Genomic DNA, 12263 nt, shown 5'->3' with positions numbered 1-12263 from the left:
CCAGGGCTGCCAAGGCCACCGCTAAACCATGCCCCCGGCGCCACATCCACACGGCTTTTGAACGCTTCCACCGCCTTCCCGGGCAGCCCATTCCAATGCTCGACCGCCCTTTCTGTGTAGGAATTTTTCCCAATGTTCTACTTAAACCCTTGAGGCCGTTTCTCATCCTGTCGCTCCTAACCGGGGAGAGAACCCGCCTCCCACCTGGCTACAGCCTCCTGTCACGGCATTGTAGAGAGCAATAACGTCCGTCCCGACCCTCCTTTTCTCCACAGTGAGTCCCCCTGTTCCCTTCTCTGGCCACGCTCCAGCACCTAAATGTTTTTATTGTCGTGATGGACCCAAAATAAAGCACAGAGCTTAAGATGCTTCATGAGTGCCCAGCACAAGAGACAGGCACTGCCCTGGTGCTGTGGCCACACTATTGCTGATACAAGCCAGGATGACACTGGACTTCTCGGCCATCTGGGCATGGGCTGGTTCATAGCCAGCCATCTGTCAAACAGCACACCCAGTTCCTTTTGTGACTGGGATTTTATTAATCATACACAACACAGGCTTTTCCCAGCTTCTCAGTCCACAAACACTGCACAACAGAGTATCCCCCAGTTTCTAGTATGGAAATGACTGAAGAAACTTTTACCACCAGTGATGAAAGTTATCTGGGTTTTTGAGGTGCTTTATCTTGCAGGTCCTGCTGCTTTCCAAGATGTTCAGGTATAAAGAGAGCCACACAAATAGAAAGTGGTGAGTCCTGGCTCTCCAAACTGCTTGGCGACAACAATGGGAGAAGCCAGTGGATGCCTGGCGCTTTCAGCTAAACTGAGTTGCTCTGGCTGCTGCTGTGTTTCCATGACATAGAAAAATACCCAAAAAGCAGAGGAAGAAGAAAAACATCCTCACCTTTTCACAGGGAACAAAATTTATTTAAGTGGGAGTGGGTAACACTCTGCTTTGCTTTAAATGGGAATTTATGCAGGACATTTATTCATCTGAAGTGCTGCATGGGCAGCATGCTGTGAAAAGCAGAAATTTTTTACATTGCAAACTTCAGATACTGTAAACCCTTTTCCTCTTTGCAGGCAATAAGAGGCAGAATAATTTCACCTGGAATTGGTACGCACAAGTCATGTAACAGACAATACAAGAAAGCCATTTCAAGTCTTTATTGCATCACTGTAACCATTCGAATATAAAGCAACACTTTTAAGTGAAGTGTGCTCGTCTTGCAGCTCAGCAACACAATGTAGCTGCTTGAAACTACTTTTATTAAACTTGTGTACATGGCTTTTGATTGGCAGTTTTAAGGTTAGGATGTGATTAAAAGTACTACTTGCAAAGATGCTATTATTTACTGTTTTTAGAGAATTTTAAAAATTTTCAAGTTGTTTAAGCATATAAACTGAGTTATGCCTCTGTAGTTGACTCTGCAAATTCGTGATTCTTCAGAAGGGTTAATGCTTCAGTATCAAAAAGAAAAAAAAAATTTAAAGTCTCTCTTTCCAGTTTTGAAAATCGCAAAAGCAATTACTTTGTGGAAACTAGAAGTAACAGGAGGGGACTACAGAGAATTCCCCTAAGAAATGGGTACAGCAATTTATACCTAAGGAGTAACCAAAGTATGCTAGGGTAACAGACAGGTAGGTAAGGGGGCTGAAACAATAAAAGCAAAGTGCTTGTTCATATTGGCATTCTTTTTCTTCCAGACTTTTAGCACCAACAAGGCTGAGTGGATACCTAAGGATGACTGAAAACTCTGCTGGTGGGTGAGGTAATTAGAATCACAGTACTGCTTTGATTGCAAAAGACATTTCAGATTCCCTCAGTACAGAACATTTTAAATAAATCCTCACAAGAAGGTGCTTTATGGTGACTACCGGAAACAGGAACATGCAAAGGTGCTCTGACCTACCCCACACCTCTTACTGCTGGCCACAGGTAAAGCAGAGCAGTTTCCTCTCCTACCACTCCCCTCTGCCTTGTGTAGGAAGAAGTTGAAGCTGTTCTCACAGCTCTTGCCTACATCTCTGCATAACTGAACTTGAGATGTGAGTACTGAAATAGCATGCTCTAAAATATTTGCTTATGTTAGTCCTTCTGTTGATAATTTGAAGACACATTTCAACACTTGGATAGATCGATAAAGAAGAAACCTAGATGTAAAAAGAATTAAAAATTGCTCTGTAAATTCTTAAATGTAAAAGGCACTAAAATGTTTTAGACTATTAAGATCATTCTACTTTTTAAAAGTAATAAGGTATTGTGGATATGCCTGAATGTCACTAAATATGACAAACATTGTTGGATTAAAGGTGTTATCAACCACACTGTCACACAGGTCAGTAGGATCTGCTTCACTCCTTGGTAGTGGATCCTTTAGTCCTGCTCTCCCAGCACAGTACTCCCCAGTTAGGACCCGAGCCAAGTACATGTGTTTTTGGCCATTCCCATCTGGAATGGAATAAGTATCCTGAGCAGAATAACTTGCATTGACAGCAAAGTAGGTTCCATCTCCAATGGCTGCAGCTGTAAGGAAAAACAATATTTTCAAATACAGTTAGTGTTCTTATTCTCCTCAGAATCTCTAAAGCTTCTTTTTTTTTTTAACTCTGCAGAATCTATAAATGTGGTTAGAGTTCAAACACAAAATTCTAGTAGTAGTCCTTTGTATCAGAATCAAATATGAACCCACATAGATAGCAGGTAAGTATCAACGCCCAGGTTTTGACTTCTCTTTCCTATGGAGAAAAGGGCTCCTCCGTTTAACATGGTTTAGCCTGCAATCTATCAAATTGAAATTCTTCAGAGACTTTTGGACTTATGACCATATAATTGTAATTATAGTTTTCTAGTCACATTTCTCAGCAAGTTAGAGGAATCACATGTCTTTGTTCAAGACAGATTTCTTTTTTCTGACATTGGTAAAAAGCTGTTCAGGCCAAACAGGTCCTTCCTATCTGGCTGCCCTGATCTTTGGATACTTTTGCTTGGCTACCCAGCCTGACAGAAAGCAAGTATGCCTTCTCAATCATTAACCACAGCTGAGATGAAAAGGTGGATGTCAATACCCACGAGCAGAGAGAGGACATGGGGATCTAGGGCTCTTGCTTCCTGAGTAAATCCAACCTCCTCATACTCCAAAGAGCAGGAAAGCAAAACTACATCTCCTCTGGCCATGTTTTAAAAAGAAGTGGTGGCTGCCATTCCTACCTGTGCACAACCAGCATATATTTTGTGTATGCTGGGCTTCATTTATTCAAGAAAATCTCAGAGTTAGTACCTCCAGAGGATCCAGACAGAGAAAGATCTTTGGATCCAGACCACACTGAAGTATCAACTAGATCTGAGTTAAGCTACCCAGCTCTCTCAATATTAAATCAGCCTTAGGCATATACAACTCTGTCTTAAGGAAGAAAACATTTAGAACAAAAATTAAGGATTTCTGAAATGAGGTTACACAGCCACTAAAATCAACTAGCACCTCAATTCCGTCCATGTTCCACTTCTTTGGATCCTGTTCTTCATCTTTGAGTGCTGCTAAATAATACACATAACATGACTGTACTTGAAGAAGTGGACAGAACAAGCTTTGAACTACTGCAGAATACCTTTATGTTAAATATTTAAATTGTCTCTAACAACTATTAAAGGCTAAGAATTAACTAATGGATCTCACAGATTTTGTAAGCAAACAATTGGTACAGATGTGGGATCTTATACTGTCCTAATCTTTGGAGGCAACAATAGACGTATTTGCACTTCTACTTTGCTACCCGTCTTTGTCTAAGAGGAGAGGAGATACCATCAGCTAGTAGCTGTTACCTCAACTGAGAATGTTGAACAGTGTTCCTTGTTCCTTTCTCTAGGTAAATGATACAAAACAATTCCCAGAAGCTGCCCAGGCTTCATTTCAGAGTAGGGGAACTCTTTTTGATATCCTTTACATGGTGGCATCCAGCAACAAGTGATTAACTGAACAGAAGTAATTCCTCTGTCCATATAGATTAATTTCAGGAGTTGTTTATTATTGTGTTCTCTAATTTCATTCAGCTTTCATGTTATGCTGACAGCACTATAATGTTGGCACCATGTAATACTCATACATTCCTAGGAAATTAACTGATTTGTATAATGACTCACCATTCTTTCCAGCATATCCACGATTAAATCCATAGGAGTTAATCAACCTCAATGAGGATGCAGCTGTCCCATGAAATAGCAACCTCTCATTATTTAGACTTTTGTTCTTTTTACAGATCGATTTTTTTTTTAATTGGTATGTCTGCCAGAGGATGCGATTTTGTATTCTTTCAATCTGCAACATTACAAAATTAACTATATTTATATTAGGGATAAATAGGTTGGGGATGAATATTTATCATGGCAGGAAAGCATTAAAATGAAATCAAACTGAAAGAATTACAGCAATTTTCACTATGTCCTGTTAGCATGAGGCTTGAGTAGAAGAACTGAATATGTAAGCGTACTGAAAAATCACAAACCAAAGCAGCTCATAAGAGAGTTTCAAGCTCAGTAATTTTGGGTATACGTTTGTCTTGCCTAGTGTACCAGGTACCCAGCAGTCATGTGGACTGTCATTTCTAGAAACAGGCTGCTGTACCACTGCTAGAGGCAATGATGTAAGATGCCTTCTATACATCCTAATCATCTTTACTGATGAATTTCTCACTAAAGGACACAGTGTAGCAATAGCATTAGGTTGAGTTTAAGTTTCTCTTCTAGATCTAAGCTTGCAAGTCAAAATTGCTTCTTCTAATGTGTAGCTTAGCAACCCGTAAGAAACAACTATATAAAAATCACTTGGTGGGAGGATGGATGTTGCTGGCTCTCTATGCCAACAATGTGACTATAGCTTAAGGGGAAGCAGTGTCTCTGCATCAAAGTATAATCCTAAAGGTATTTCTGTAACAGTTTTCCATTTTTAACAGAAAAGGACATAATGTCTTTACTTGATTTTTTTCTGTAATAGAAGAGTATTTTGTTCTCTTTGCGTGTTTTTGTTACCATGCTCATTGAAGCTCATGATGGAAGAAAATTTTTTAAACACATTATTCTCACTCCTAATTTGATTGTATTTTCTACTATTTATCTCTTCTCTTGATTCAGAACAACTCCATCTTCTCCCTGGCAATTAAATCTCTGTGCATTGCGTTGCAAACTTCCAAATAAGCAGGATCAAATACTGACACTGGTTAAAACTGACAGCCAAGCCTGAAAGGCTCTGGGATGACAGGGTTAGGGTTAGGGTTAGGGTTAGGGTTAGGGTTAGGGTTAGGGTTAGGGTTAGGGTTAGGGTTGGGATGACAGGAGAGAAGCTGTAAATTAGTCCAAAGCTTTATGTCAGTTTGCAAGGACTTTGTATTTTTCTTTGTATTCTGAATGCATTTGCTCATGCCTTCATTTCAATACAGAATTTCCTATTTGGAAATACCATATTAACTAGAGAGTACCACATTAATTGAACAAAGAGTCAGCCTGAAGACTGACGGTCACTGATTTTGCACCATTAGATGGCAGAAATGGCAGAATAGCTCTTAGGAAATTTGCTTTGATTTATATTCACTCTGTGCAGTGCTGGGGAGACTGACATACAAAAGGTGTATTAGGTTGCAGACACCTTATAAGCACATATTTAGAAAGCATATTGTTTCTTTCCCAAGCATTTTCCCCCCTCCCCATCCCATATGGTATTACCTTCTCTATTTTAAAATTAGCACATGTTGTCTTAAACATCCTCTCAACTGTTGTATATTCAGGATGTGACGGCTTGAGCTCCACCACTTTGACCTGTTCATTCTGCATGTCTGTCCACTCCTTAGGGAGCTCTATTGACTGCATATCTGCAAAACAGAGTTTGCATTATTATGACAGACAACTAGCTCAGCTCCACAGGCACATCTTACAAACCATAGAGAGGACAAAGAGGACAACACCTTCTTCAATACTTCATTCAACAAATACTCTTGCTCTTCCAAACATCACTTGTAATACACTGTAAAAGCTTTACATTTTGTCTAATTATCCCCATACCGATAACTAACTTAAACAAGCTTTAAAACCCCAGAAGAATCTTATGTATTCTTCCTACACCACTTCCTTTGTCAGACTTAAGCATGAAATCTATGCTCACCAGTCACATATATGCAGACAATATTTGCACTTAAAAACTGATGTTCTGATTTCACTCATACTTCCCACTGATTATGAAACTCAAAACTCCTGGTTGAGGAAAAAAAAAAAAGAAAAAGGGAAAAAGCTAAGGAATACCTTACTTCTTTGTGATATTTGAGCTTTCATTTATCCAAATTACCATTCAATAATAACTATTCAAGTTTTTTTATTTAACAAAGGTGTCATTTACCTTCATCCTTTGCCACACGTTGAAGGATTTTACTTTTTCCTTGGTCATCAATAGCCGTTAGAGTATTCAGATCCACCTCGTAGTTCTTCTTTTTAATTGTGACATTCAGATATGGTTTTCCAGCCATTTTGGCATGCTCCAGCTGCATATTTGTCAGTTTATCAAAAGCAACAAAGCTATCATTGCTTCCTAGATACCTCCATTCTACCCTGTTGTAAAGAAGTTCTGCCTTGAATTGCTGTTCTTCAGTAGCCTTAATTTTTTTGACCATTTCTTGAACTTTTAGAGAAACGGAACAGACATCCCTGCTAATACCAGAAATTTTAATTTGAGGGTGAGAAAGTTTATTTAAAATCTCAATTTTGACTTGCTTTCCTCTCTGGAGATCTTCCAAAATGTCAAATTGTGTCTCATCAAAATTTTCAATTGCCTCATCTGAAATAATGCTTTCATACTGTTCCTTTAAAATTAAATCCTTTATCCAGGACTCAGTTGCATCCACCTTTTTTTGGCTTTCTCCACAAATTTGAAATGTGACTCTATTAACTTTCTTCTCTAAAAGCATGGGCTTTTTCTTCTCAGAAGATTGTTTTCTGCCGACAAAAAATGCTGTGGATAAATACATCAATTATTAGTTGTAAATAAAATAACTTCAGTTTTGCTTGCCCATGCACACAGAAAACAACTTACATTTAAACATGGATAACCATGATTCTGTTGTGGATGAATTTGAGTCTTCTATTTTCTTCATGCTTTCATAAAAGTCCGTGAGCATATTTGTCTGGAAGATCACGATCTTAATTGTCTGTAAATGCTGTACTGATTTTTGTCTTGCAAATTCCACAATAGCATCCAGCATTTCATCAGCTACCATGGCTGCACTCAGTCCTGCTTGACCTAAACAAAAATAAAAGGCACATATCAGTGAACAATTTTTGTGCAAGTCTACTGTTACCTATATTAAATTTGTCTGTTTCTGAACTACCCCCATCACACATTGTTTTCCCAAGAACATACAAACCTGTTCCAATAGCTGGGAAGGCAACAGATTTGTACTTTCTTTGTTCACACTCATGAAGCACTTTGGAGACCTGACTCTTCACCTGGTTCTGGGCAATCAAATGGATGATTTTACTGCACAACAGGTTCCCACCCTGTGTAGTAATAAAGCCATTTTGATGCTGCCCAGCTGGAAGAGAGAAGATAAAGAAGGAGACATAATATTTACAAAGTGGCAATCTCTTTTGGTAGTATTTTCTGTTATACTGGTACTACAAGAGAAGTGGAAAAAGTGGAAAGAAATCCACTGTGAATTATTTTATTGTGGGTTTACTTGATTCTGGTTTTCTTTTTAAATAATCTGCAGAGTTTCTTTGAGAAATTAATTCAAGTAAATGTGTGTTTTCCAATTTTCTAAGACCTCTGTTACAAAGTATTTTCCTATTAAGTACAATATAAGAATTTATGATGACTTTGAATACATCACACTTCTATTTAAAAGCACGCCAAATTAATTTATATGTGAAAACCTTCTTATGCCACTTATTCATTAAAAGCCTGAATTTTTATACTGCAGCAGAGCTGAGTGGTTAAAACAATATCATTAAGTTTTGACCAACTGATACAAGAATGGTATGGCATTTTTAAAAAGATGTTTGGGATTTCTCAGAGCATTCAGGTTTGCTTACAAAATGGAGTCATATTGTGAGGATGAATGGACTGATGAGCACAGATCACAAAAGTAATGACTGCAAGATGCTCTGCAAGCACTGAGATCAGACTGATAAATTTACTTGGACAAAAAGCTTTATCTGCCAGGTGATTTTCTTACGTCTCTCAGGATTTTCTGAAGACTATTTTGTACCTGAAGGTAAAAAGTAATTTGGAACATTGCAATGGGGTTTTAGGTTCCTGTCAAAATTATAATTTCTTTGTTTTGGCCGTTCCAACAAAAACATAAAACTGCACTGGCACTAGGAGATTTATTTTAAGTTGAGGATAAGGAGTATTTCATAGTAGTGTGTTGATAAGGCCTTGCTCTGTGGTGGAGTTTCCTTGGGAAACAAGCAGGGTGTAGCTCTGCATGGGAATGCAGCATGAGCATATTTACCAAACAAGTTGGAGCCAAGAATTTTATCTTGTCCCCTACAGAGTGGTTTGGAAATCAGAAAGACATAAAAACCAGCTCATTGAAATGAAAGAACAAGAAAATAAGAATCAGTTAATAGTTATAAGAACAGAGACATTTGCCTGATTTGATATATGTGTTTTGTACAAATGATATATGTGTGTTTGTACAAATGTTCCTGCAGAGCCAAAGGCTGGGGAAAAAATCCAGGAAACTCCATCTTGAAAATCAGTTTCCAGACTCAGAGCAGGCACATTTAGGTTATGCATCTAAAATGTCTCTTTCTGTCAGCTTGAAGTTTACTACTCTACTGGTCCAGCAGAATGCAGACTATGGAAGAACTTATGATCAGGGTTGTCCTGATTTCAGCTGGGATAGAGTTAATTTTCCTCTTAGTAGCCAGTTCAGGGCTGTGTTTTGGATCCAGTATGAGAATAAAGTGTGTAACACACAGATGTTTTAGTTGTTGATAAACAACTACAAAAAGAAAAATTCTTAAGGTAATATGTCAAAACAAGAAGGGGACTTTTCAAAGTTCCTAAAAGTGAAAGCTGTATTATTCAGATGAAATAATTATGTCAGAGTAGAGAATTATACAGCAACTTTAAGTTTTCAGAGAAAATGAACACAACAAAAACAGAATTATCAAAAAAATAGTAGGCTTTAACATACCATATTGAGCACATTCATTTGCTACCTGGGAACCAGCAGCATCCATAATTGCTTTGAAGACCCCTGAAATCACACAAGAAAAGCACACACATTCATTAAGTCTCCACAACTGTCTCTACTCAAAACTCTACCCAACTTCTATACCCTACAAATACCCTAAATTGCTTTATGGCAAGATATCACAAAGTTCAAAACTGTGACAGTTTCCCTAGGTACTGCCCATGACACACAGCTTTGGCTGCAGAAAGAACATTTCCTTCACTGCTGGTTAGAAGTCATTAAGAACAACTCCTATTTCATTGTTTCAGTCACCAAACTCTCCAATGGCTTTGAACTGGTATCATTTGGTATCTTGCATACTTATAAATCACTACGTGAAAACTCTCTGCTTCTTATAGGGCAATTTACTTTACCAGAGCTTTGTCTTCCAGTGAAACATTTTAGGATAAGAGCATTTTTTTAGAATTATACTTCATACAAAAAATTCCATTTAAACACTTAATGGTTTTAAGCAAGAAAAATATGGTCAGGTGCCTTCTGTTTGAAAATGAAATAAAATATTCAGGACATATAAAAAACCTGTTTAAGATCTATTTCCTGGCTAATCATAACTCTTTATGAAAATAACTCATCTGAAAATGCTTCATAGAAGTTTCCCTTGTCGACAACTCTTTCCTGTACTCCCTTCTAAAAGCTAGCCCAGATTTATTGCTAAGGAACTACATATTTAATATAATACCTGCTTTGGCATCAAATGATGAATTTGCTATGTTTACAATAACCTCTGTATCTTCCTTGGTAATATCTCCACTAATTACTTGCAGTGTGATGGAACCAATCTTCATTTCATGAACTCCCAATAGGTCAGCAGAAACAGGCTTAATGAAACCTGCAAGGGAAAGAAAAATACATTAAATTACTTCTACTTTAGTTTGGAGTATTATTCTCTTCCACTGATTGAAAGTCCTTATCCTTTTAAGGAATATACTCTAGATCAGTTTGATGGATGTAGTATGCCTCTGTTTTTCTCTTTATTCCATTTCTGAAAGCTGAGAGGTACAGTATTCTTCCTGTTTGTTCTATGAAAGTGAAACCATTTCTATTCCTGTAAATTTATGCAATATGAGTTCAGAAAATGGCTTCAGGGGTTATCTGATCTGACCAGCTCTGTAACAGAGATTCCTGAATTTATTCTTACAAGAAATGGAGCATCCAGTTTAAGTGTTGTCAGTAATGGAGATCAGATCACATCCCTTTTGTAAGTTATTTCATATTTACCTTCATGGATACAAAACTATTCCTTTCTTGTAGCCTATAAACTTATCTAACGTAACTCATATTTTTATCTGCCCACTCTTAACTTCATCTCTGATACTCAGCAACTGAGGAGGAAGAGCTCTATATTCTTACAAATAAGCCTCTGCCCTGGATGAAGTACACTCATGTTTTGCCTATTGTGTCCCACTATTGTCAACTAATAAATGGAAAGGAAATTATCCACTCTGAATATATAAATACATCTATGTAGGAGATTAAAGCTACAGAAACACATGTTATTTATGGCTTATTTGGCCAAGTGAATGCAAGTTCTTATATCCTTTAAGCAGAACAAACTACTGTGTTTCCTATGAGAACACCCTTTTTGTTTTGATGAGATGGGCCTCACTAAGAGTTCAGCATGCCCTCAACAAAAGAAATTCCTCCCTAAGAATTTTAAAATGACATTTAAGAATGCAAGTCCATTAGTAGGACAAAAAAATATCCTGTGCCTTGATATTTCTTTTGTTTCCTGATACACATAAAACCACTCAACATCATTTACATTCTGTCCCACCCCTACACAACTTACTTGGCTGTGCTGCTGCAGCATTGCAACTTTCACCTGCCCTAAGTGCTAGTTCAGTGGTAAAAGCCTAAGAAAAGAAAAAAAGAATCCAAGATAGTATTTCACAGTATGTACACTGAATGTTTCTGTAATTAACATTAACAGTCTTGTTGCTCTTGCTGTGACACCTCACACATTTTATAGTCATATTTAAGTGTTAATAACAGCAGAAGACCCAGTGTGGACAGTGTGATAAGAGACAGCTCTCCATTGCTAGGACTCCTCTGGCAAAAGATGAGGGAGCATCTACAGGCTTTTACAGTGCCAACAGGAAGACCAATTTTGCCTGCAGCTTCTGCTTGCTGAGAATTTATATTTCAGAGACACTTAAAGACATCCCATTCTCACTGGCCCACAGCAGTAATAAAGTGCCAAATTAGTCCCTTAGAAAACAGTATAAGTAAAACAGATTATTAAAGTGTAACTAGAGCAGTATGTTACAAAGACAGATTTGTCCTGAGAAGAACTACCTGAATGTTATCAATATCTTGTGGATGCAAGAGAAAATGGACTTCCTGGAGATTCTTCAGTGTGTGACTACTACTGAACCTGAATACCACATCAAACATTAACTTAGAAACAATGATTTTAGGAAATCCAAATCCTCCAGTCCCAATAGCTGGGAAAGTGATTGATTTCAGTCCGAGTTCTTCAGTTTTCTTCAAGCAGAAATTGATTGCATCTTCTAGGTTCTGTAAAACACAGCAAAGGTACTTTACTTTCTAAAGGCATAATTTATTATTAGTTCCAAAGAAACTGGTATGATAAGCAGCTCTGAGTGCATCAAGGCATCTTTAAGGTCACTGCAACAGAAGAGAATGGAGTCAAGTCATCTAAATTAACTATATTTAAACCTGAAATTTCACGATAGATGCCAAATAAATACATAGCTGGGATGGACTGGGGGTTAATAATTAAAATATACCTTCTCTGTCTGTGGTCCAGCCCTCTTGGGTAGTATGGCATGAAAGATGGACTTGCAGGCCATAGCGCATCCACTGGTGCAGACCACACTCCCAGGACCAGCAACCTGACTTTGTTTCTTGGTGTCAAACTCAACTTTGAGAGCCGGCCCAGCTCTTTCCAGCACGGCTTTGCAAAGAGGCCCCTCGCCAAACAGCAGATCTGTGCCAACGCTGTTGACAACAACATCTGTCTGCAACAAGATTACAATGAAAACAGCTACAGCTAGAATT

The 12263-nt window shown here is 38.0% G+C and overlaps 1 protein-coding gene across 1 annotated transcript in view; it reads right to left on the bottom strand.

Annotated features, from left to right (window-relative positions):
• Positions 1 to 610: 610 nt before the first annotated feature.
• PARP14 (poly(ADP-ribose) polymerase family member 14) overlaps positions 611 to 12263 on the bottom strand; it is a 37650-nt gene continuing 25997 nt past the window's right edge. Inside the window, exons 26-36 of the mRNA XM_084209787.1 lie at positions 11993 to 12223; positions 11538 to 11759; positions 11032 to 11095; positions 9922 to 10071; positions 9183 to 9245; positions 7404 to 7571; positions 7073 to 7279; positions 6383 to 6991; positions 5716 to 5861; positions 4141 to 4315; positions 611 to 2526 (exon numbers count right to left, since the gene is read on the bottom strand). Coding sequence (XP_084065913.1) covers positions 2237 to 2526; positions 4141 to 4315; positions 5716 to 5861; positions 6383 to 6991; positions 7073 to 7279; positions 7404 to 7571; positions 9183 to 9245; positions 9922 to 10071; positions 11032 to 11095; positions 11538 to 11759; positions 11993 to 12223 — 2325 coding nt within the window. The 3' untranslated portion in view covers positions 611 to 2236. The remainder of the gene's footprint in view (positions 2527 to 4140; positions 4316 to 5715; positions 5862 to 6382; positions 6992 to 7072; positions 7280 to 7403; positions 7572 to 9182; positions 9246 to 9921; positions 10072 to 11031; positions 11096 to 11537; positions 11760 to 11992; positions 12224 to 12263) is intronic.

The sequence above is a fragment of the Fringilla coelebs genome (assembly GCF_963513975.1).
Source record: "Fringilla coelebs genome assembly, chromosome: 7".
NCBI lineage: Eukaryota > Metazoa > Chordata > Aves > Passeriformes > Fringillidae > Fringilla > Fringilla coelebs.
Note: the sequence above shows the minus strand (reverse complement) of the source record. Positions and strands in the feature narration are given on the sequence as shown.